Here is a 27,380-nt window from a genome sequence, read left to right as displayed (position 1 = left end):
ATACGATAAAATTCAAATTTAAATTTTTTTGTCAAAAGTAAATTTATTAAATTAAATTATTAATTAATTAAATAAATTAAATTTTCCTAAGGATTAGGTTATAATTAAAATTTAATTATTACAACAAAAATTAATAATTAGTTAAAAATGTAACAAACTTTGTTTTTGAATTAATTAATATAAATATAAAAACGTATACAGCTAAAAAAAAAGGATAAATTACAATTTGAAATAAAAGACAAAATAACTTTTTAAAATTATTATTATTAAACACGTACATACGTTTAATTGATTTATTTTTATTTTTTTTTCTGATAATATACGCTTACTAATTTCCTGTATAATTTAATGTATATAAATTCGCAATGCTTATAAAATACAATTACGTTTATAAGATCTGTACAATTGTTGTTACATATATAATAATGATTTAAATATATTTATACATATATATATATATATATATATATCATCTTACAATTGATAAATACAACACGTGTGTGTAATATTACATATATTATTATAATTCAATATAATATAATTTATAAATAAATTATATTATATTTGTTATATAACATATTTATTAAATGAATGCCTTATAACTAATTTTATGTATATTATTTATAAAAGTTTGAGATTTTTCCTTTTCATACAATTTGTATTAAAAATTTAAATTAACTATATAAGAAATATTTTTACCAACAAATGTACACATAAATCTACCTTTGAAAATAATTATTCATTAAAATTTTACAATTCGAAAAGAGCAAACTATTTTATATTAAAAAAAAAATTCTTTTTCTTATTCTTTATTTTTGTATAAAACATTGCGGTGGACATTATTATTTTTTTTTTCTTTAACTAATTCTCTCGGAAATTGGTAGATTTTCAAAAATAAATATTTCATATTTAATATAAAGCCCCATAAATTATTACATTATAAATTTTCTAATCTTTTGCCTATAAAATAAATTTTGAATAAAAAGAAAATGAGATTATTTTATTTTTAAATTCATTTGTGAATTCTATGAGTATTCTATTTTTTTTTCTTTTTTTTAGAAGAGATTCTGCACATAATTTACATATTTTTAATTCTCAATAATTAATATTTAATCCATTTCCATTTATAGAAAATGTTCGGAGCTTTTGTTTTATTAATAGAAATATTTGCAATAAAATTTCTATAGAAATTTCGTGCCACATTTTAACCAGTGATAAAAAAAATAAAACAAATAACATTATTGTTTTTACAAATTTTGCCATACAAAGTCAAAAAAAAAAAAAAAAATTTTTTTTTTATTATTTTGGACGGCAAAAAAAAGAATTTAAACAAATAAAAATTGGTGTTCAATTAAAGTGAGAAAAATAACTTACTTTTTTTTTCTCAATTATAAATATTTTAAAAATCTACTATACAATTCAATTTATTATTTACTATAAATAATAATAAATTAGCCATTCTTTACTTGGCTAATAAAAAATAGAAAAAAAAACTATTCAAGGAATGTACATTTATAAACGTATACGAATTGTTTTTTTTTCTTTTTTTTTGGCACTCTAATTCGTGAGCCATATCTGCTTTTTTTTGATGATAATTAAAAATTTAATTTTTAGAAATCTAAAATTATCATCCGATTGCAAAAAAAAACTATGACGCTAAAATAAGATCTGATTTTTAATACTGCTTATTAAAGTGATATAAAAATTGATTTATATGAACACATTTCATATTTTCTATATAGCAGCATAAAATACTTGAAAATTACAATAATCGGCACTTAAAGTTTTTTTTTTTTTTGCCTAATATCTTGAGAACAATTCATTTATTTAATTATAACAAAATGCAATAAATGAATTATATTTTTTTTCTCATTAAACACCCTTATTATTATTCACTCAAGTCTTTTTTTAATTCTATTTTATTTACATTATAAATGCACCTTATTTTTTCTCTAAAATCAAAATCTTGTCATGGATCAATTAAAAAAAAAAAAAACTTGTTTAAAAATAAAATTTAGTTTCAATAAAAAAAAAAGAAACTAAATTTTCTCCATAAATACCTTATTATTGAAGAAATTAATTTTTCAATTTATGAAAATTAATTAATTGCATGACTATTTCGTCGTCGTAAAAATACACGACTATTAACTGGATAAACTCTTGTTAATAAAATTAATGAACTTCCAAGAGCTAATTTAACAGGTGCTTGTCCACCTCCTGGTAATTTAATAAAAACAGTTGCAACACCAGCAACACCATCATCAGTTGGTTCAACTGCAACTGGTCTCACATCACTATGAAAATTGACAATTTTATTACGTCTTCCTTTACGTTGCGGTGAATTTGGACTAAAATTATTTCCCTCACGATCATAAATTATTGTTGCCGATGCAAATGGTCTTTTTGCCATATGTAACATTTCAACAACATGACGACGTCGTGCACGACGTACATCAGCCGCTTGTTTTGTCTTCCAACCAACAACGCATGCTGCTAAAAATAAAAAGAAACATGAAAAAAATACCGAGAAAAATACAAAAAGATCAATATGCAATTGATCTTGTCGAAAGAATATCATTCCATATGCTGCTTTTCCATTAATTTCAGGATTTGGCATATCAATTGCTCTCAATGCAATATGAAATTTTGTTTGTCCCAATTCATGTTTATCCTGTGGCAATGTCAATACAAGACGATTTGTTAAATTTCTCACAACTAATAAAGTATTTCTTTGTTCAATTGTTACATATGTTGCTAAACTTTCGGCAAAACGTTCCATTACAATATATTGTGGTCCTGAATTCCATTCGGGCTCCATTGTTGAGCCATTTTGCATTAAATGAAACGATGCATGTGGATGAAATTCAACTACTCTCACTTTATTGTGTGAATAATCTAACCAACTTTCAGTATAATCTTTGCGTAATTTAAATCTATTGTCAAGTTCAATCTGCAAATAAAAAAAAAATGGAAGAAAAAATTATTTTTTATTCTCATCATTATAAAAAAAAAGAATAGTATTTTATTTAACTTACCTCTTGATATCCATTTGATGAATTTAAAGTAACGACAAATGAATCGTCACGTGGACTTAGATATAAATCTAAAGCGCCTTGTGTTACATCAACCATTACGCGTATATCAACATTCATAAAGCGTGGTTGCACCATATAAAATACCGTTTGTCCAGGATTTAATGGTTTTGGCTTCATTTTACACTCGTCTAGAATTATTCCAAAAAAATTTATATATATTATATTTTATACGATATGTATTTTTTAAATGTAAATTTTTAACTGTAAAAACGGGGAAAAATATTTTTATTTTCTAATAAAATTAAAATTCAAAAAGAAATTGCATTATTATTTCAAAATTAAATATTTTTAATAAATTTTCAAAAAATTGAATTAATTTTTGTTAAATCATAATTTAATTTTATTCTTTACCTATTAATTTTGAATCAAAACACATTTTATTGTCAACGGTTACAGTTTTGTAACACTGATGACCCATTGTTGGTGTTCCTGCATAATTTTCACGACATTTACTGCATTGTACCATCCAACATGGTGTACCACCAGCGCTTAATCCCTTTATTGGACCACTCAAACATGATGGTTCACTTTCAGTATTATTACCGCAATTACATTTTTCTCCTGTCACTGGATCACACATAAATCCATGACCATGACATTCACATCTAGAAAATTATAATTTTTTTTAAATTTCCAAATAAATAATTATAATTTTACTAAATAAATTAAACTCACGGTCTACAAACATCACGAAGATCTTCTGTTCCTCTGAAAAAACCCGAAACACATTCACCGCATTTATCTCCTTTCGTATTATTCCCACAGGCAACACATTTTGCCTTGGTTACTGGTCCTTCGACTAATTGTTTCTTCAATAAATCAATAGACATTTTGTCAATTGAATTTGGATCCTAGAAAAAAAAAATTCACAGATATTTACAAAATAAATAATATTATTAAAAAAAAAAAATTTCCACTTACAGGAACTGTCATGCTGTCATTAATACAAACGTGAGTGTGACCATTGCAATATTCTAGACAAGGCACACATTGTCCATTATCCGCTGGATTACCAACAAATAGAGCTTCACATTTTTCACATTGATCACCTTGTGTATTATTGTGACATTTTATACAATCGTCCAATTTATCAGGTCCTACACAATTACTGTGTCCATTACATTGACATTGAATTGAACAATTTGCACCAACGTAACCGAAATCACAACGACATTCATTTGGTTCAACACAAATTCCACGAACGCATCCTTGAACACACGTTGGAACGCAAGTTTTTCTAAAAGAAAGTAAATTTTCAATAAAAATAATAATTTACTACTTTCAAACAAAAAAAAAAAAATAGGAATATTATTTACCTTCCAAGATCGTTCGACAACCAGGTTCTGAAACAAAAAAATTAATTGAAAATTTATTTTTCCTCATTTTTTTTTGGAATTCTATTTTAAAACTTACGTTTCTGTTTTAAATCCATCGCCACACATACATTCAAAACCTTCATCAAGATCAAAACATTTTTCACTTTTTGGCGAACATGTATGATGACCATTTAAACATTCATTTTCCGGTGGGCATCTTACGTAATGCCAAGAAAAATTTCTTTGATTTGTATTTTTTGCCACCAACATTGTTGCATTATTCTCTAAATCTTTTTGTGAATTATTATCTGTAATTAGAAAAAAAAATCATTTTCTTTCAATACTAAAAATAATTATTTTAACGGAATTAATAATTAATTTTTTTTTTCTCTCTCTTACTTTGTAATCGTTCAATTTGTGAAAATTGTTGATTATAGAGCATTTCACAAGTACCGCCAGCTGGATGATCCGTTGGCGCTTCAAGTGATCCTTCTGTACATAAACCCTGTCCTGTTATTGAATTTGTATCCAATGAACACCATCCACAATGTGAATGTTTTAAACATGTACTGCATTGTTTAAAAACAGCACACGGTTCAGGACAATGTTCAACGTCAATGCTTCGCAATACTAATCCACAAACTCCACCCACGCAATATAGAGGTTGATAAGAAGGCGAAATACACTATTAATTAAATATTAATTAATTAAATTAATTTAAAAATAAATTTATATTAATTAATTGAAATATAATTAATTTACTAATAGTAATTACAATATTAAATAATAAAATAAATAATAAAAAATAAATTTTTTTTGATGATTTTACCTCATTTAATTGGGTGGACCATCTGCATTCGCTCCATCCACCTTCTCCTCCTGTGCCTTTTAAACAACTCGTACAATCCTTATGATCTCCGCAACGTTTTTCACATTGTGTCGTCTTTTTTTTATCAAAATTCACAATTTCTTTACCAAATGTTGCTTGACGGAATATATCTTCAGACACACAGTTCCAATCGTAAACTGGTTGTTCAGTTACTTGGGTACCACCATCAGCTGTAAAAAAAAAAATAAAAAAATAAATCAACAAGTAAATAAATTGATTAATTTATAAAATAACAAAACTTACATGTTTTTAATACTTGTCTCGTCCAAATGCAACTTTTATGATTGTTACATTTTTCACAATCGCTAGCTGAACATTGTTTTTCGCTACATTGATTAACATCAGTTATTGTATTATATTTCAAATTACAATTACTCGATTCATCACAATCTTTTTCACGTGGTATACATTTTGTCCGCGGACAATGTGGACACCATTTACAAACAGCCTGATCTTCCTTATAGTGTGGCCATTCTGCCAAACATTCCGTACAAGTTTTGAAATTTTGACATTTTCTACTAGCCATCCATTCAGAATTACAAAAAACGCCATTTGATCGTTGCGCCTGTGTTACATTAATATCACATCTGAAAAAAAAAATTAATTTTTTTTCCCCCACAAAAAGAAGTTTGGTAGAAAAAAATATTTTGAAACTTACTTATCATCTCTGTGTAAAAGTTCATCATTAGAAAAACAATAAGATTCATTGGTACCAGCAATTGTTGTTACAGAACAAAATGAACATCCAAAATATTTTCTACACGAAACTTTATCAATCCATAGACTACATAAATCTTCAGGTATTGTAATTTGTGTAACGTGACTTTTAATTCCACCATCAAAACCACCAACAACATAAACTGTATTTGTCTCAGGATCAGCGTGTGTCATTGCATGAGCATATGCAGGCGGTGGTGGATTACCAATAACTTCCATATCTCTCGTTATAAGATGAATCCAAAGATTACAAGAATATTTATAAGCCAATAAACTGTCCGATGTATTATAAGTATTTTGACGACCTCCAAATATCACCATATATTCATCCGTTGTCACAGCTGAATGTAAAAAACGTGCTTGAGGCTAGAAAAGAAAATTATCGTAAAATATTTAAATTAGAAAATTTATCGTAGGAAAAAAAATATAAAAGAAAACTTACAAAACTAATTCCATATGTATAAACAGCATCCTCATCATTAAACGGTGGCAATATAGACCATTTTTTTGTCTTGTAATTAAAAGCATGTAATTTATTTGAAATAAATGTTCGATTAATTGCATAAATATAGCCACCAAATACATAAAAACTATCTGATTTTATATGATAAACAGTTGAATGTCCATAAATTCCTAAAGGACTATTGCCAAGTGTTTTTATTGTATCCCATGTATCGGTTTCTAAATTAAATTCCCATACTGTCTCTAAATAACCATATTTTGGACTAAAACCACCAATTAAAATTAAACTCTCCGATTCGCCATCTCTTCTTAATGTTAATGTATGACCAGCAAGTGGCGGTGGTAACGATTGTTGTTGATTCCATGATGATGTTATTTGACTCCAACGTTGATTTTGTAAACTAAATTTCCAAAAATCATTTAATGTATTATTTGACAATCCCAAAATACCATTTTCCTTCATTGATAATCCACCATAAACATAAATTTGCTGTCGACTGTGTACAATTTCAGCGGCATGAAAATATCTCCCCTGTGGCATTGATGCTTCAGATGTTGATTCAACAGTAACTGGCATCCATGTATTATTTTTTGTATCAAATAATCTTATATCATTTAATGGTCCATGACTCAATGAATAACCACCAAACATCCATAAACTACCACGTCGATCAGCAACAAGACTATGACCAAATCTTGGCAATGTTTTACGTAAATGATCCAAATTTTCAGCTAAATATTCCGAATTAAATAATTCCGTAAATACCAATTGATGTTGCTTTAATTTTATTGAACAATCACGTCCACCATAGCCAGTTGAACAAACACAATGTCCATATCCTTTGTCACAAATTCCTTGTTTATTCCATGATGAACAATTTTTTGGACACAATTCAACATCACAATTAATACCAACAAATCCAATTTTACATAGACAATTACCACCTCGACATTGTCGATTTTTAGGACAATTATTACAGGTCATTATCACATAGCTTGCATTAAATCCTTCAATTTCGTCAAGTTGTTTATAGTGTACAGTCAAAAAACCCGATTTTGCCTCAACAGTTATTGGATAATTTGTACTTTCCGTACAATAAACACCCAATAATTGACTTTGATGACTCGTTGTTGATGAAACAAAATCCGGTAAACCATCATAAACATAAAGTCCATTCTCCTGACAACTTATATTAATATCATCGTGTATTGTAAATTGAATAACACTTTGAACACTTGGCGTCATTGTATCAGGTGTTAATACCAATTTTGGACTTACAATCCATAAACATTCTCTAGTTAATGGACCACCCAATCGTGTTTCCCATAATGATAATTGTGAATGTCTACTTCCTAATCCCTGTCTTCCATTACCTTCGCCCTCAAGCATTCCACGTGAAACACAACCATAATAACACATTCCTCCATTTCTTGGATTTCCATAATAACCCTTAGTGCAACGTTCACATTTATCGCCCTCAGTATTATCCCGACAAAAACAAATACCAGTTTTTCTATCACATGTCCCAGCTTCAATATCGCCATGCTCATTGCAATCACATTTACTACAACCAAAATCCAATGTTGCATTACCAAAACTTCCAGCTTTACATTTTTCACAATTAATTCCCTCCGTCCAATTTTGACAATCATCACAAATCCCTTCGCCTTGATTACAAGTTGAATGATTGTAACATCCACAATTTGTCCTACAATCAGCGCCAGTCCATCCTAAATTACATTCACATTTATAATCCGGCGCTTCGCTACAATAGCCATTAACACATTTTTCATAACATGTTTTTGTACAATTCTCCCTGCCATCGCCATTAAAACCTCTTTTACATTGACAACTAAAACTACCATGTGTATTTGTACAAACAGCCTCTGGATGACAATCATGTAAACCAAGATCACATTCATCAACATCCGGACATTGTGCATAAGCCCATCCAGATTCATGTGTTCCATTTTTTTTCTGCTGATTAATCACCATTGTACAATTACTGTGCGGTTGATTAAAATCACCTTGTACACAAGCACCAAGTATTGGATTCTCCAAACTATAACACCATCCACAGCTCAATGAATGTAAACAACTCGAACAATTTGTATGTCGACTGCAACTTTTACATTGTTCATTACCACTTAAATTCGAACCACTTCTCGATGTTACACCCATTAATCCCGCCTGATCAGTCCATTCACGACATAATCCAAATTGATATTCAGACGTGTAGACAGAAAATGAAAAACATTCCTGCGTTGCCTCACACCATACACAACGTCCTTTTTCATCTAAACATTGTGTACAATTTGATCTCTGTCGACATGGTATTGGACATTGTTTCAAATTAATAACAGCGTCTGGTAATCTTCCAATTCTTGCACATCTTGCCTCCTCAGTCCACCATTCGCATAATCCACTTTTAATACACGATTCACATGATATATAATTCGAACAATTTGCACATGTTGATGGTGTTATTGTTAAATAATGCCAATCATTTATCATTTCCTCTGAATCATTATTAATAATTGTACAACTTTCAATTTCATTTATTGAACGCGATACACATTTATCGCTAATATCACACCAACCACATGATGAATCAGTTAAACAATGAAGACAATTTTTATATTGATTACATGTACCATTTTGATATGGTTCCAAATATTCAAATGTAAATACTTTTGGATTTTCAATTTTTCTATTATGCGTTATTTCCATTTTACTTGCGTATGCATAACTTGCCGTTACCATTCGTTTTGATTCAAAATCCAATAGATAACGTCCTGATTGTAATGTCATTTCACGTCCATCGGGCCATTTTGTCGCAATACATTGCGATGTTTCAGCTGTTAAATTTGCGACCAATTGCTAAAAAAAAGAAAAATTATTTTACCATAAAAAAAAAAATTAAATATTTTTTACAACTTCTATGAAACTATAATCAATGATTATTATTATTATTTTAAAAATCATAAATTTATTTCATAAACGATAAATAATTTATTTGAGGTAAATAATTTTTTATTTAAATCAATAATTTCTGTAATTGAATCAAAATTTTTTTCTCTATTTTTTTAATTAAATAAGACGAGGAAAATTGAAAGGAATTATTTTCAAGTATTTTTCATTTAGAATAAATTTTAGAATTTAAATTCATCAAAAATTTGAAATAATTTTCAATCATCAATTTTATTTAATCATATTTAAAAAAATATTCAACTTTACAAAAAGAAGGAAAAAAATTCTCATTTAAATATTTGTGATTATTTTAAAATAATTATAAATCATTGCAATTAATGAATAAAATAATGATATATATATTTAATAATCAATAAAATATATATAAAAATATTTCTTAATTTTTGAAATAATTTCAATTATCCTCGAATTAAAAATATATAATAAAAATTATTTTTAATTACTTATAAGCAAATAATTAAAAAATGTTTGCAAATTATTTTAATAAAATAATTTTTAAAATAGGAGACAAAAATTCTAAAACTTTCCAATAATTAAAAAAAACAAAGTATTATTTTTCCAAAGAAAATTTTTTTCCTAGAAATTATTTTTTCCAATGATAAATCATTGAAATTATTTTCAAATAAATTAAAAAATTGAAACTATAAGTAAAAAATTTGAAATTACTTTTTTAAAAAAAAATAAAAAATTGAAATTATCTTCAAATACTTAAATAAAATATTCAAATTATCTCAAAAAAAAAAAAAAATTATAAATTATTAAATATAAAATTATAATTATAATAATAATTATTAATAAGTTATTATTATTATTAGTAATATTATTATAAATTATTATTATTATCAGTAATATTATTATAAATTATTATTATTATCCAAAATTATCTTCAATTAGGTAATCAATCAAATAATTGCAATTATTTTTCACTATTCAATTAAATAATTACAATTGCACAATTAACAATAAAAAATAAAATCTAAAAATTAATTAATCTAACAATATCCCTTTTTTTCAATTATTCAAACGTAAAAAATAATTAAAATTATCTTCAAAATTAATAAATTTAAAAAATTCAAAATTATCACCAAATAATATGGAAAATTTATTTTCAAATAATAAATTAAATAATTGCAAATTTTTTTTATTTATAGAATTAAACAATTAAAATTATATGAAATTATTTTTATTAAGTAATCATCTTTAAATATTTTTAATAAAATGAATAAAAAAAATCTTTATTTACTAAATCAAATAATAATAATAAAAATAAATGCAATAAGCAAAAAACTAGTCAAATAGTCAAATATTTTAATGAATTTTCGAGTTAAAATAAATTTAAGATTTGAAGTAATTTTACTTTTTGTAAATTAATAATTTGTGATTTTAATTTTTTTTTTTTGTTTTTTTGTCGTGAACAAAAGTACTGATTATGAAAATAATTTAAGAACAAAATAAAATAGAAAATATAAAATGAAAATATTAAAATAAAACATACCATTTCTTGACGATTATCACTTCGTGATACATTGAGCGTTGCACTATTATAACTAACGCATATTTTCAAACGTTCCATTGTATTATCCCAATAATCTTGTGGCAATCGAAGAAATCCAATTAATCTTGCAATCATTTCACCGCCAAGTGCCGATTCTGTTTTTGCACCTTGCATCGATGGTACATTAAAATCAACAGTTGTTGCATTAACAATTGTCACTGAATCAGGTTGTGTAAAATTAACTGGCGGTTTATATGTTAAAAATGTTAATCCCGGCCTTTTATCCATTTCACGGCATTCTTCAACTTTTGCAATTTCCGTACCTTTTGGTCCCCACCAACCTGGTATTTGTGACAATGTATCATCGCGAAGACCACAAACACCATAATTATCATCCTTATGATGACAACGTGCATTTTGAACACACCATGTACATGTACCTAAATTCAATTTATTTGAAACTGAACTTTTACCCCTTGCATTTGTACCCCATCCACCACCAGGTTGTCCATGAATTAAACACGAATGACAATCGCCTAATGCAGGACAAACACCGGGACAGCGTGTTGTTTGTAAATTTGTCGTACAATTACTGCCAACTGTTCTTCCATAACAAATCTAAAATTTATTTTTTCTATTAATATTTTTTTTCAAATTAAAAATAATTTAATTTTTTCTATTAATATTTTTTTTTTTCAAATTAAAAATAATTTAATTTTTTTCCTTACTTCATCAGCTGAACACCATCCACATTCAGGATTAGCGGCACATTCAACAAAACTCTTGTGACGTGAACATATTTGTTCGGGTTCGATAAAATCATGATCACCAGGTGCAACCATTGGTGGTAATGTATAAGCAAGAAGATCTGCATTCACATTTCCATGATAACCGCCAACTAATAATAATGTATTTCCATTTCTAACATCAGCGGCATGTGCAAATACACCTTGTTGTTTTGGATATCGTGAATCTACAAATTTTATTTTAATTTTTTTAGTACGGTAATTTATTCACTTATTTTCACAAATTATTTCAATTTTTTATTAAATTTATTTACCTGGTTCATCTGAGCCCAATACATCATGACTAACCCAAGCATGACAACCCAAATGATATAAATACATTTGATTGTCATAGCAAATTTCTTCTTTATTGTGACGATGTGAGTATCCTCCAAAAACAACCAAATAATTACCTAAAACAAAATTAATAATTAGCATAGAAAATTTTAATTTTTAAAAGAAATTATAAATAGATTTTTATACCTATAATATTGCATGTGTGAAATGCACGTTCTCTGGGAACATAAGTATCACGTAAATGTGCACGTGGATAATGAATTTCTGACCAAACTTTTCTATCGAGTTGAAATGCAAACATCCTATCGGATAATTTACTAAATCGAGCAACACTCGCCACAACACCTCCATAAACTAATAAAGAATTTGTTCCATGATGATAAACAGTGCAATGTGCAACAACTCGCACGTCTAATTCTTTTCCACCTCGAGGTCTAACTTCTTGCCATCTTTCAGTACTTCCAGTTTTATCAGCTAAATATTAACAAAACAGGAAAAAAAACCATAATTAATAAAATAAACAATATATTTAACAATAAAATCGTTATTCAATAATAATTTATATTAATATTTAATAATTATACGGGGGGGAAACAATTCACGTTTAAAAATTGGGAAAAAATCACAAATTTTTTCCCCCAACAATTAATAAAAACTTACATAAATTCAATTTAATTGTATAAAGACTCGAGGAAAATTCTCCATCAACTGTACTTCCTCCAAAAAGATAAATATAATCATTCGATAATGTTAATGTATGTCTCGTTAATCTTGGCGGATAAAATGGTGAATTTTTTGCTCTTAACGTCCAAAGATTTCGTTTTACATCATAATGCCACAATTCATTTGATAGAGAACCATCTTCAACTTTTCCTCCATATATGACAAATCCATCTTAAACATTTGAAATAAATTTAATCAATAAATAAATAATTAAAAATTTTTTTTTTTTACAAAGAATCAATCATTTTTTTGTTTTAATTAGACAATTTTTTCGAATACTTTTTCACTGACCTTGATATTTACACGCGGCATGACCATATCTTGCACCTGGTTTTGGAATATCTTGATAATTTTCCTCCATTTGTTCTTTAATAACAAAATTTCCATCAGTGGTTGATTGTGGTTTAAATAATTGTTGTGAAAAAATATTTTTTTCCATTGGCTCATCAATTATTTTCTCTTTCCACGTTATATTACTTGAACGTTTAAAACGTGTATCATTATCCAATGATTTTTCATATCTAAAATAATTTTAATTAATTTTCTTCTCCATTCAATTATTAAAAAAAAAAAAAAAATTATTTCTATTTGAAATATAAATAACCTTTTTGTTGAATATTGAAAATATTGCGATCTAATTCTTCGTGAATGTTTTCTTTGTGATGAAATATTTTTCCCCCTATGATCACGTTTACGATGACTTTTTATTGCCGTTCTTATTGTACTGTTTGCTTTAATATTATTTAAAACTTTCCAAATTATTGATGTTTTTGTTAAACCATATTGTTCACCAACACCTAATTCACTGGCAAGTAACATTGGATCAAGATATTCAGCAGAAGATGTACCTTCTGAAAAATGATTTAGAAAACAATTTATTTATAAATTTTTTGATAAAAATAAATAAATAGAAAAAAATTTTTACCCAGTACAGTGCCAGCTTCATCTTCCCATTTGCTAATATTAAAACGATAAACTTCCAAATTACTGAGTATAAAATTGAGATTATATCCTCCAAATACATATAGAGAATCAGTTTCATTAACATAAACCGATGTATGAGCTGCACGAGATGTCATTCCTCCTTCTGAATGTGAAAGCCAGTGCCACCTTTAAAAAAAAAAAAAAAAAAATAGAAAAACAAAAAATTTTTCAAAAATAATATAGTTAGTAAATTATTTTTTAATTTTAGTGATAAAAAAATGATTACCTATTTCCTTCAGGATGTGTTTTATGCAATGAACAAGATTGTCCTGAATAGCCATCAAAACATTGACATCTTTTAATATCACAACGACCCCCATGGCCACAATTATTTGGACACAATATTTTTGAGCAGTCACGACCACCCCAATCATTTTCACAAAAGCATGTATTATTAATACACTTGCCATGTTCAGTACAATTATTTGGACAATCAGTTACTGAAAATTCAGCATGAAATCCATCCAAAACATAATTTGTATCACTATAAAGTAGAATTAACATCTGCGAATACATTAAAAAAAAAAAAAAAAAGTATTTATAAAAACGTTAAGAAAAATTAAATTTATTATTAAAATAATTTGTGAGACATACAAAACCCGATGTTGATGTAACTTGTTGTGGTTCTGTTTTACCACTAAAACTACCCAATAATGGAGATTTAAATGAATCACCATCGTAAACAAATACATAATCATAACTGCATTCTGTACCCATAGTTCGAAAACTTAATGTTATAAATTGTCGACTTGAATTGGCTATAAAAAATCAAAAAAAAAATTAATTTAAAAATTAATTTAAAAATTAATTTTAAAATAAAAAAAAAAATAGTTGAAAATAAATTAATTTAAATACCTCTTATTAACCATTCGCAATGTGAATCTTGAGTGTAATTCGATCCCATAGGACCATCGCTAATAATACCCCAGGAGTCGGTAAATATTTTTCTTGTTTTATCGCAAGGAACTTGTCTTGGCAATGCCTGGGATGCTAAATCGAAACATCTCATCAGGCAACACCACATTATAATCCATACTGATAAAATCTTTGCCAAATCCATTTCTCAGTACATAAAAAGTACTGACAATTATTAATAAAATAAATCTCATTGTCTATGTCTACTATTTCTCCAAAAATAATAACCTACGTTGTTGACACCTGTTTTATTTGTATTAGTTTATTATTATTAAAAAATTAGTTTATAATATCAAAAAAAAAAAACTTACCAGAGAATTGCATTATAATTTTCAAAATTCTTGACCTCGACATGTAAAAGCTTATATGGCCTTGTAATAACAGATCTGCAAGGCAAATTTTTCTCTTGACATTCAACCATTCACTTAATTTAGTTTATGAAAATCTAATTCTAACAATGAAAATTCAAAACAAATTTTCATTTTCACAACTAAATTATTTTTTTGATTACTGACCAAACAAAAAAAAATGCAATCGAACCTATTTTTAATATACCTGTTTTTTTGAATCCTTTTCCAACTGTTTTTTTTTTTAAACCATAATTACTTGAAAATAAATTTTTTATTTATTATCATCATACGTAAGAATATTTTTTTTTTTTTATTATTAATTTAAGGGTACGGTCACACCTCAGTCTCGTCTGTCAACAAAGCATACAAATACTTTTTTTTTTTTTTTGTTTTGGCCTGTTTTTTTTCAGAATTTTTCCTTAAATCACCACAATGAGAGTAAACGAGATAACAAGTTTATTTCCATCTCACTTTATAGTAATAACCTTACATATTTTTGATTGGTCGATAGTATTTTCTGGAATTGTTCCATTAACCAATGATAAATGCGATATCTAGTGATATCGAAGTTTTTGACGAATCATAATTAAATGATGGTTAAAGTTATCCAACCCTGTTTAAATTCTAATTGGTCAATTTTTCAAGTCAGCTGTTTTTTAGTTCTTTTTCTAGTTCTTATTTTAGTCACAAGAAAGCAGCACTTATATCACGTGAGTTCTAGTGATGAAAGAAGAGAGAGAAAGAGAGAGAAAGAGAGAGCAGAAGACGAAAAGCAATCAAAAAGTCTCGACAATGAAGGTGTAGTCAACTAATTTTTTGTGAAGTTTTAAGAACATACGTTTCCTGAAGATAGTGCAAAATTTGATTTATTAAATAGGTAATAATTGTTGAATTATAAAATTAAAATTAGAATCATTATAAAAGAGAATTGGGGAGTTTTTTTCGAAATGTATTTTTGACATGGGCGGTAGCAATATATATTTTGTCACTAAATTATAAAGAGAGAATAGTTTATATTGATAAATATTATTTATCTATTTTTTCTAATTAGTCTTGAATTTTTAATAAATATGTTTTTTTTCAAATATTGTATAAAACATTTGTGTGCGCATTAAGTATGTGCATTGCGATTATTGATTTTATGAATTCTTTTACGCCATTGGTATAAGAATTATTGATGTTCTCTATATTATAGAACATATAAATTTCTCGTTAGTAACGAAATGTTCACAACAAAAAAAAAAAATATTTCATTTAAATGAAAATTATTCTTAATTGAGTTTATTTTGAAGTACTGCATACTATTGTCATCAGTCAGATGACTTGAGTTCTAATGTCACGTGGAATAAACGCGCCTACTTATGTAATATATCACAATCCATATTAAACTTCTGCCACACCTCCGATCCCTTTTTTTTACTAATATTTAAATATTAACATTTATTACCAGATAATATAGTTTAATTACTAGATTCTTTTATAATTTATTTATTTTTATAATTTATTTTTATAATTTACCGATAGAAATGTTTCGATTTGACAAATTATTGAAATATAAAAAATAATAATGTAAATTATTTTTTTTAAAAAAAAATATTTTTTACAGGCTTGACAGGTAGACGTAATTAAAAAAAAAATTCGTGAAAAATGACGGAATATTGGTTAATATCGGCACCAGGTGACAAGACTTGTCAACAAACATGGGAGACACTAAATAATTTGACATCAAAACAAAATTCATTGTCTGATAATTATAAATTTCACATTCCTGATTTAAAAGTTGGAACATTGGATCAACTGGTAGGTTTATCAGATGATCTTGGTAAGCTCGATGCATTTGTCGAGCAGGTAACACGTAAGGTGGCAACCTACTTGGGTGAGGTTTTAGAAGATCAAAGGGACAAATTGCACGAGAATTTAATGGCTAACAATAGTGAGTATTATTTTATTAAATTTTTTTATGTTTTTATTCTCGGCTTTAAATTTTATACCAATTTATATTTCCATATATATTATATTATATTATATTATATTATATTATATTATATTATATTATATTATATTATATTATATATATGAAGAAATAATTTTATTTCCCTTTTTTCTTTTGTTGCATCAGCAGAAAAAAAAGAGAACAGTAGGCAAGAGTACAAAAAATAAATTCGAAATTAAATTTCATAGAGCTATATCTATTTTTATTATTAATTATAATTATACCTTTTTTTTAATGGTTAAAAGAAAGCTAATAAATTTTTTTTTTTTATATTTGTGTAGTTTATTGTAGAATCAAAAAAAAAAATTGAAATTTCGACAGATATTTTTTTGGTACTCTTGCATTAAGATTTAATGATTGACGTTATGTGTATGATGTCTTAGAAATGTCACTTTTAGAATGAACATTACAAATATTGAAACTAAATGATACTAAACACGACACAAAAAAAAAAGAAAACACAAATACACTTATTGAAACTTAAAAACTTTTTTCCAATAATAATTGAAAATAAAATATTTTATTTAAAGTTTCATATTGGTTTGTCGGAGGTAATGACTTCAACATATTTCAGTAATCATTTTATAAAAAATTTTTTTGATCCTTATTGCTCTTATTCATTTAATATTCAATTTTAATAAAATAAAAAAGATTACTAATTTTTATCTTAAAAAAAAAATTCATTTTATTTTTTTTTGTGTGCATTTAATAAAAAAAGCTTTTTGCTTTTATTAATTACATTGATTGTAATTATTAACAATTTAATTAATCCCTTGATAATCATAATTAAGTTTTAAAAATTTGTTACTTTAATAAGTAAAAGGTGTTTATTTTTATCAAAGAAGAGAATAAATTATAATCTAAAAAAAAAAAAAAAACTAAAATTTTTGTGTCAAATTAAAAAGCTCTCAAAATGCATCTAATTATCAAAAGACTCGTTAATAATTAATTATATTAAGAAATTATTACTTTTTAATTTATTCATAATTATTTATAATTATTGATAAACATGATAAATAAATTAGTAAATTTTCACATGAGTCTATTTCGATATATTGATGTAGATTGTATTAATAATGAGATTTAATTATCTCTACTGTATAACGCTTATTACGTTTTTTTTTTAAATCTTTTTAATTTTTTCATTGGTGAACATTTATTTCGTTGTATTTTGTGTTGTGGCTTTGCTTGCTTTCTTTTATTTGGACCACATTAACCCTCTCCTTTTACCCTATTCGTTGTTTATTAACAATATTGCTCATTATTTATTATACACGTGCACTGCCTAAATTTTGTATTAAAAAAAAAAAAATTTATAACGATTTTTTCAAAAGGCATATGTGCAAAATAAAATAATAATATTTAAATAATAATTGGCGCGAACGAATCTATCGAACGAGGATTTATTAAATTGTTGATTATTATTACTAAAATTTTAATCTGAAAATACACAAGACCACACATATATCAGAAAAAAAAATGTATCTTCAAATGTGACGAATGGATGACAATTTAAAATAGAGAGAAAAAAAAGATGCTTGGGTTACTGTGGTCACCAAGCTCCAAATTAGTCACTGCATAGGTTTTTATTTTGATTTGATTTTTTCTATCAAAAATTATGAATTATTTTTAATTTGCTGAATATTTTTGTTGCGTCTTATGTATATGATTTTATTCAAAAGCAATTCGTTTGTTTTTTTTATTTTGAATTATTATTTATTCTTTTATTATGGCTTCATTATTCATCATTTTTTCTAAATTGTTTTAAAATTATTTTTAATTATTATTAAAAATTATTATTTTTTTTTTGGTTATTTTAATTATTTTATTTTTATCGTACGCTTATTTTCGAGATTTTATCTATTTGTTTCAGAGTATTTCATAGCATAATAATAAGTTGTACATTTAAAATTTGATTTGAAAATTAAATTAAAAGTAACGAAAAAAATTATTTTTATCACCAAAAAAAAAAGGTAAAATATTTCATTAAAGGTAAGAGGAATTAAGAGAATTAAATTTTAATTCGTTTTTTTTTTTTTTAAATAATTACAATTGAATTAATTATATTAATAAATATTATTTAATAATTAATAATAATAATTAATAAATTTAAATAATTTTAATTTAAATTGTTTAATAAATAATATTTTATATTTTAACGAAATAAAAATATAAATACTATAATTAATCGTACTAATGAATATTTTAAAATTGATTGAGATCGTTATAGTAAATATTATTATAAATTTTTTTTTAGTAATTAATTTACAATAATTAATTTTAATGTAATTATAAAAAGAATATTTTTTTTTTTTTTGCAAAGAGTGTTAATAAAATTTTGTTTGTCTTAATTTTTGTAGTATTGTCAAAAATTGGTATTGAAAATTATTTTCACATTAATCAATGGGTCATTCCACTCGTGCACATTTTGGAGCATTGAATTGAATTCTTCGTTGATTTTTTGTTTGAAAAATTGTATTTTATAAAAATTTAATTTTTATAAAAAATAACTTTTTTTTTTTATTATCAAGGATTTTTATTTAACAAAAAAAAAATCGAATAAATGTACACTTAAATTTTTCTTTCTCGGCCAATATTTCAGGTATTTTACACGATGATAGTCAACAAATTTGGAAAAATTTTCGACAAAAAATTATTAGTAATTTATATTGGAAAACAAATTTTTTTCACCGATTATCTTTTTTCTAACAAAATTTTTTCATATTTAATTATTTGATTTGTAATTTTATTAAATAATTTTTGATTTTTGTAATCAGGATTGTAAGAACCTGTTCAAGGCCCTTGAATAAGAATGGTATTAAATACTCTGAGACATGTTTTTTATTTTTTTCGTTTCGATTTTGTCGGCATTGTTAAGCGTAGGATGCAAAAAAAAAAAAAAAAAAAATATTAGTTGAGCGAGTCGTGTAAGAATGATCGCGAGGAGTTTGGGACTGGGCTGTGATGGATAGGTCAGACGTCAATGGACGGGGAGAACACGAGTCCCGAATTGGGTCCCGATACACCGCCAAATACACCTGTCACACCATCACAAAAGACCTTCAGGGACCATCATCATCATCACCACCATAGGCAGTGGAGGGACACGGATAAATTAGAACCAGAACAAGGAGCCTGTCTAGGTCAGCATCAATATCGTCATCATCATCGCCACAATCATCATCATCATCATCATCATCATCATCATCACAATCATCCTCATAATCATTATCCTAATTCTGAAAAAAAGACATCAACCAGTTCCCAAGGCGCCTGTGATGTTCGAACATCAAATGATTCGTCATCGATGTATTCGTGCTATCATGCGCATTGGTGCTCTGCTGCTGCTTCTTCAACTCCATCAACTCCATCCTTAAGTCCCACTAGGGCAAGTTCCTCTCTTTCCTTTTCATCCAACTGTAGCAGTGATGAAGATGGAAAATTGCAACATCAACGAAATTCTGCTGGACGACGTTCATTCTTTGATGACGACCATGATGATCATCAGGAGAATCTTGATGATGCCGATGACGAGGACAATGAGGACCTAGACAGCAATCATGATCAAGATCAAGAACATAGTGGCAATTTGCCAAATCCAGGTACCCGTCCCTTCACCACCTTCTCAAAAAAAAAAAAAAAATCTTCTACGTGAAAAAACAGAAAAAAAAAAAATAATTTATTAAAACTCCCTCCTGTCCCTGACAATGAGCTGGTGAAAAAAAAATTATCAAATCAGTCTCTACCTACGTATAAATATTTTATAAACCCTTTAAACTTATGTATTCTGTATCCTTTTGCACCGTGGACGATTTCATTTTAGCTTTAGCTATTTCCAAAGTTGATCATTTTAATCGTCCCAATTTCTTTCAAATTATCATTATATTCGACATAAACGAGAGATTGATTTTCTTTTTTTTTCTATTAAATTTTCATTTTTTTTTTGTAAATTTCTGATTTTTAACGAATTTTTATTTTAAAAAATAATTTTTTTTTTCCATTAATTTTAGTTTAACGGAATTTTTTTTTGAACGAATTTTTGATTTAAACAAATTGGCTTAAATTATATTTTAACAGAATTTTTATTTAATTATTTTTATTCTTATAAAATTATTATTTATTATTTATTAAATATTAAAATTAAATAGTAAATTATTTTTCTTTCAAATTTTGTATTAAAATAAATTGACTCTAAAATTTTGATTTAGAAAAATTGTTGAAGAAAATATAAAATTTCCAATTGAATTAAAATTTTTTCAAAGAACTAGAAAATTATTTTGTAAAAAAAAAAAATTAACAATCTCTCTTTTATGTTTAATTTTTCTTTTTTTTCAAATTGTGTGCAGTGAATTTTTAAGAGAACACAAAATCAGTCGGTTCAGCATACTTGGTGTACTATTTTTTTTTTTTTAAACGCCAAAAATAAAAATTGAATAATATTTTTTTTTTACAATAATAAAAGAACTCTTTTATTATTTATTATATAAAAATATTTCTCGATGGAATAATTAATTATATCGAATATTAATATATCCTCGTTCTGATAGATCGTTTTTTCTTGATAAAGAAAAAAAAATAATTTACCGAAATTAGGTTTATTACAAATACGTATTTATTTATTGTCAATCAATTACGCTCAATCGACTGTTTATTTATACATATATAAATATGTAATATATATATATATCTATAGTATGTTTATGTGTGTGTGCGTGTGTGTGTGTGGCACAGTCCTGAAAATTTATATTGTTTTACACAAATCCTTTGCTTCGCTTCCTTCGTTAAAATAATATTCACTTTGTCTTATTCATTTATAGTGTCAATATCACATTATATTGTCATTATCATATTTTATAATAATAACAATAATTCTGTTTAATTATTAAAAATTAATTTTTTAATTAATAATTTTAATTTTAATTAATATTTTTTTTTTTGAATTTTATTTTTACTAATATTAAAAAAAAAATTCTAATGCCAAAATTAAAAATGAAAATTAATTATTTTTTATAAATATCAAAGGATATTGAAAAAAAAAATTTTAATTCTAAATTATTATAAAAATTATTAAAGAAAAATATCCGTTGACGTTTTGTAAAAATTTCGTATTATCAAAATCAAAAAAGAGAAAAAAAAATATTCGTTTAATTTTTTTTCTATATTATAGAATTAAAAAAAATATTCTATGATTGGACGGTATTTTTATATATTAAAAGGTATTGAGAAAAAAAAAACATTTTCAACGCGAAGAAATTGGGGATTTTACAGCACGCACAGTAGAAACTGGTTTGTTTGCTTAAAATTTGTTTTTTCAAAAAAAGTCACGAGTATTTAAAAAAAAAAAAACAATCCCATTATAGCTCTGTACAAAATTGTAGGATATATGACCATTTTGTTTCTTTGCAAAAAAAAAAAAAAATTTTATTTATTTTAATATGAATAACATTAAAAATTTTTTTTTTGTTAATTTTAATTAATAATTCGCAAATTAATAATTAAAATTAATAAATTATAAATTGACATATATTTTTATTGAAAAATTGACAATTTACTATTATAATTAAAAATTAATAATTAATATTGTTTAATTAGTTTGAATTATTTAGTAATTAAAAATAATTATTTTTTTTACTACAATTAATTATTTATTTATTATTATTATTATTAAATTCATTTGGATTAATAATAAAATTAAAAATTTATAATGTTATTCGCTATTGTATATTGCTATGTGAGTTTCATTATAATTATTTTACAGATTGACTATACTGAACAAAACGATACATATATTATACAAAAACAATATAAAAAAAAAATTACATTGACTCTTTACATGTTTATTAATGAACAAATTATAGTGACAACACAATCAACAAATTAATAAATTACAGTCGGTACAATAGTTTCTAAGACTGTTTTGCATGATCTCAATTAAATATTGACTGTTAATAATGTTGCATGGTAAAAAAAAATTTTTTAACTATTTTTTTAATACTCAATTTAAGGTGGTGGTTAAAAATTTATTTTTTTTTACCAAAAAAAAAAATTAACATTGGGAAGATAAATTTATTTGTATTTTTTTTTATTATTTATTTATTTAATTATTATTATTTGTTGTCTTATCTTAAAAATAAATTCACGTAATTTTTAAATATCCCTTTTATTCCACAAGTAATTATTTTGTTTATAAAATTTAATTAAGTAATTTTTAAATTTAATTAATTTAGTCATTTTTATATTTAAATATATTTTTTAAATTTTATTATTTAATAATATTTACGTATTATATTAATAAATTAATGTGGGTATTATATTTCAAATTTCGGTAGTCACATCTGCTTTGAGATGTTGCTTGGCTTATTACCTACACACGTAATAATAATACAATACAGTAATTTATAAAATAATTTAAACAAATTCGATCAATTTGCATCATTTTTTTTTTAATTAAAAATAATCTTATTTGCTCTAGATTTAAAAATTCATTAAAAAAAATTGATATTTATTTATAAATATTAAAATAATAATAGTTTTTAAATTAAATAAAAAAAATTATTTCTTTTTTTAATTTTCGTAATTAATTTTTTTATGAAAATAAGTTATTCTTATAACATGAAACATTGAAAATAATTTTTTTTTTTTTAGAAATAGATTTATAATAAATTTAGATTAAAAACTATTTAGGAAATATATTAGTAAAATAATTATATCTTATTTTCATTAGTAAAAGTAATTATTGTAATACTGAATATTTTAATTGTTGTGTTGTGTTCGTTACCTTCGTTACCATAACACACATATATAATATTTGCATCTCTTAAACAATTGTTTTCAATACTCATTTATGGAGTTTTAGTTTATTTAAATGTTGTATTACACTTTTAAAGTAGGTTTTAAATATTTTATTATGAGTCGATAGGAATTTTCTATAGTATTAAAATTAATTTTTTTTTTCAAATAAAAATTATTGAAAAAAAAGTGCATGTTCACACCTATGAAATCAAAAAAAGTAATTATTTGAATTAAAAAAGAAAAACAAAAAAAAAAAAAAAACCACAAGTAGTTTATTGATTGATTATAAAGTATAAAAATTAAATTATTTAATTGTTTCGGGTGATATTAGGTGATCTTCCAACATATATAACACGATTTCAATGGGACATGGCAAAATATCCAATTAAACAATCATTGAGAAATATTGCGGATATTATCAGTAAACAAGTGGGACAGATCGACGCTGATCTTAAGACAAAGTCTACCACTTATAATAATTTAAAGGGTAGTTTACAAAGTTTGGAAAAGAAACAAACGTATGTTTATTTTTATTAATTTAATTAATTAATTTTTTTAAAAAATTAATTCTTTGATAAATTACTGTTTTTTTAAATATCAAAATTTTAATGAATATTTTTTTAATTAAAAAATAATTTATTTTTTTTACAGAGGAAGTTTGCTGACGCGTAATTTGGCAGATTTGGTTAAAAAGGAACATTTCATTCTTGAAAGTGAATATCTATCTACTCTTCTTGTCATCGTCCCAAAGTAGGTTTATAAAAAAAAAATACATGATTTTCATTTAATTAAATATTTCGAATTTTTAATTAAATTAATTTTTTAGAGCAAATTTTCAAGAATGGAATACTGTTTATGAAAAATTGACGGATATGATTGTTCCACGTAGTTCACAACTTATTAAACAAGACCCTGAATATGGTTTATTCACGGTGACTCTATTTAAAAAAGTAATAGAAGAATTCAAATTACATGCACGTGAGAAAAAATTTATTGTTCGTGATTTTATATATAATGAAGAAGAGCTTGCCGCTGGTTTGTAAATCTAAATTTTCAATTAATATTAATAATTTGTTATAATTGATTAATAATAATAATAAATTTTGCTTTTTTAGGAAAAAATGAAATCACTAAATTAGTAACAGACAAGAAAAAACAATTTGGCCCACTTGTTCGTTGGTTAAAAGTAAATTTCAGTGAATGTTTTTGTGCCTGGATTCATGTGAAAGCACTTCGTGTTTTTGTTGAATCTGTTTTAAGGTAAATTTCAAGAAAAATTTGTTCACTTTATTTTTAATTTAAAATAATTATTTTCAATTTACTAAGAAATTTTTTTTTTCTTTTAGGTATGGCTTGCCAGTCAATTTTCAAGCAATTCTACTTCATCCACATAAAAAGAATACAAAACGTTTACGTGATGTTTTAAATCAACTTTATGCTCATCTCGATTCATCTGCAACAGCTTCCGGTGGAAATCAAGATGTAAGCAAAAAAAAAAGAATATTTTTATTTACGCATAATTATATTAATTTTTATTTATTTTCTTGAAATTTTTCCTTTTTTCAGAGTGTAGACATTCCAGGCTTGGGTTTTGGTCAAAGTGATTATTATCCCTACGTTTATTATAAAATCAACGTAGATATGGTCGACAATAAAGTTTAGTAAGTAAATATTGAATCGTTGTTAAATTCAACAAACGGAATTTGGCGGCATCGTTTAATTTAGCTAATTTTTATTTCAAGTTTTAAACGAGAAAACTAAATCGATTATTATTATTATTATACTCTAAAAAAAAAAAAAAAGATAAAATCATTGCACTCAGAAAAAAAACACAATTCTGTGTACATTATCTTCTCAAAAAATAATTTATAGGAAATATGTTAAAAATTGTAAAAAAAAAAGAAAGAAAAATTTATACGGTTCTCAGGTATATAATTAATTTATTCTATTTGCAAATGCAAAATAAAGAAAAATCAATTAAAATGGGGAATAATATTTTTATATAGTTGTAAACAGAGTTTATAGTCGGGCACCGATGCCTAATGTCTTTAAAAGAAAAATTTAATGTCAATGTATCTATTTGTACAAAAAAATTAATATTTCAAAATATGTTTCCCAATTCAAAAATTTCTTATTAAATAATTCTCCAAGCCAAATATATTTTTTTCCCTTTTTAAAATTTAAAATTGTAAATTATAAATGGAAAAAAAAATTATTGTAATAGAATTATTAATAGAAATCTCAACTTTAAGAATCGCGTATAATTATTATTTATTTATTTCTTTTTTTTTTTTGAAGAAAATACTATGTTTTCTTTGCATTAAATCCTATCAAGTATAAATTCATTTTAATCCATTTTAATTCATATTAATTTTGTAATTTAAATAAATAATTGAAAACAAATTTTATTTCTAAGCAAAAATTTATAAAATTGCTTTAAAAAAAGAAAAATTGGATTTTAGTTCAGAAAGAGATATATTTTTATCAGTATTTTCAAATAATTATATTATTATATATAAAATAGAAACATGTACACAGAAACTGTAAAAAGTCATATAAGTATTGGAAATTTTAATTTAAGAATTGAATTATTTCATTGTAAATAGATCAATGAAATTAGAAAATCGAAAAAAAAATATATATATATTTCATTATTTCGTTCATAGTAATAATTTTCTTTTAAAGATTATAGTATTTTTTATTAGTTTAGATGCCATTCCAAGTTTTATAATCATACTATATTTGCTTTTACACAAAGACCTATTAGAATAATTTAAAAAAAAAAAAAAAACAAATCTCAACGTTTTACCAAGTGCGCAGTTGCTGCATTCGCACGAATTCGAAAAAATGATCAATAACATAATTTTTTTTTTTATAGAAATATTTTTATTATTATACTTGAATTCGCACTCAATGCATAAAAAAAAATTGATCATATTGTAATTATTATTATTATTATTGTAAACAGATAATATTGAAAAAAAATCCGAAACACTGTGTCAAAATATTTCTGAGTATTAAATTTGTTAAATTAACAATTTTAATTTGATAATTTTGTCAATTTTTGGAAAAATCAAATTTACTACGCGTTTAATATATTACAATTTGTTTCAATCAATTGATGACAATACAGTGTGCGTTATGTATATTATTACCTTGTTATGATTATAATTGTGAATGTTGTTTTTATTTGTAAAAAAAAAAAAATTAATTGAATGAATGAATATTAAAAAGAAAAAACGTTAAATAAAACTATTGTAAGTTGTAGATACCGTTATAACGTGACTTTTTTTTTTTGTTTATTACCATAAATACTTATACATGTACTGTAATAGGTACTGTGTAATTATAAATAAATATGTTGCGTTAAATATTTAGTATTTTTATTACCTTGTATCTACGGCACAGAGGTTATCAAGCACATATTTAAAATTGTAGATTTTGATTTTTAATTGTTGTCGATTAACCTTTAATCCATTAATCTTTTCTTTTTTATAAATTTGTTTACGAAAACTGAAATTTTTGTCACAAATATAAACAACGGGTAATCAAAACTGAAATTTAAATCAACCAGG

At 24.8% G+C, this 27,380-nt stretch overlaps 2 protein-coding genes across 4 annotated transcripts; one reads left to right on the top strand and one right to left on the bottom strand.

The window, feature by feature from the left end:
- Positions 1-505: 505 nt before the first annotated feature.
- LOC127280127 (multiple epidermal growth factor-like domains protein 8) lies at positions 506-27,350 on the bottom strand. Of its 2 annotated transcripts, none has more exons than XM_051302965.1 (25): positions 27,196-27,350; positions 14,982-15,056; positions 14,611-14,913; positions 14,350-14,513; positions 13,982-14,259; positions 13,697-13,881; positions 13,376-13,622; positions 13,063-13,292; positions 12,709-12,942; positions 12,235-12,522; positions 12,027-12,164; positions 11,695-11,939; positions 10,967-11,584; positions 6,460-9,360; positions 5,959-6,383; positions 5,544-5,887; positions 5,241-5,470; positions 4,811-5,096; positions 4,509-4,719; positions 4,412-4,438; positions 4,017-4,332; positions 3,771-3,946; positions 3,447-3,700; positions 3,036-3,223; positions 506-2,950 (listed from the first exon to the last, which is right to left on the bottom strand). In XM_051302965.1, the coding sequence occupies exons 3-25, from the start codon at positions 14,813-14,815 to the stop codon at positions 2,099-2,101; spliced, it is 9,042 nt and encodes a 3,013-aa protein (XP_051158922.1). In that variant the 5' UTR covers positions 14,816-14,913; positions 14,982-15,056; positions 27,196-27,350; the 3' UTR covers positions 506-2,098. The 2 variants fall into 2 exon arrangements, with proteins under 2 accessions (XP_051158922.1, XP_051158921.1); XM_051302964.1 differs by lacking the exon at positions 27,196-27,350 and adding an exon at positions 15,226-15,457.
- LOC127280132 (V-type proton ATPase subunit C) lies at positions 15,730-27,176 on the top strand. 2 transcript variants are annotated; one of them, XM_051302971.1, is made up of 9 exons: positions 15,730-15,897; positions 16,627-16,953; positions 19,986-20,615; positions 24,137-24,323; positions 24,457-24,555; positions 24,632-24,840; positions 24,921-25,065; positions 25,152-25,287; positions 25,372-27,176. In XM_051302971.1, the coding sequence occupies exons 2-9, from the start codon at positions 16,668-16,670 to the stop codon at positions 25,465-25,467; spliced, it is 1,788 nt and encodes a 595-aa protein (XP_051158928.1). In that variant the 5' UTR covers positions 15,730-15,897; positions 16,627-16,667; the 3' UTR covers positions 25,468-27,176. The 2 variants fall into 2 exon arrangements, with proteins under 2 accessions (XP_051158928.1, XP_051158927.1); XM_051302970.1 differs by lacking the exon at positions 19,986-20,615.
- Positions 27,351-27,380: the final 30 nt, after the last annotated feature.

The sequence above is a fragment of the Leptopilina boulardi genome, unplaced genomic scaffold (genome assembly GCF_019393585.1).
Source record: "Leptopilina boulardi isolate dan_hultmark-lab unplaced genomic scaffold, ZJU_Lbou_2.1 LbouV2_229, whole genome shotgun sequence".
Taxonomy (NCBI): Eukaryota; Metazoa; Arthropoda; class Insecta; order Hymenoptera; family Figitidae; genus Leptopilina; species Leptopilina boulardi.
The sequence above is the reverse complement of the archived record's forward strand: the minus strand, read 5'-3'. Positions and strand labels throughout refer to the sequence as shown.

Coding starts and splice junctions, on each gene's coding strand:
- LOC127280127 (XM_051302965.1), bottom strand. CDS start 14,815: ATGGATTTGGCAAAGATTTTATCAGTATGGATTATAATGTGGTGTTGC. Junction 13,882..13,981: donor ACACATCCTGAAGGAAATAG/GTAATCATTTTT, acceptor TTTTTTTTAAAG/GTGGCACTGGCTTTCACATT. Junction 3,701..3,770: donor CTTCGTGATGTTTGTAGACC/GTGAGTTTAATT, acceptor ATAATTTTCTAG/ATGTGAATGTCATGGTCATG.
- LOC127280132 (XM_051302971.1), top strand. CDS start 16,668: ATGACGGAATATTGGTTAATATCGGCACCAGGTGACAAGACTTGTCAA. Junction 20,616..24,136: donor TGGCAATTTGCCAAATCCAG/GTACCCGTCCCT, acceptor GGGTGATATTAG/GTGATCTTCCAACATATATA. Junction 24,841..24,920: donor TGAAGAAGAGCTTGCCGCTG/GTTTGTAAATCT, acceptor TTGCTTTTTTAG/GAAAAAATGAAATCACTAAA.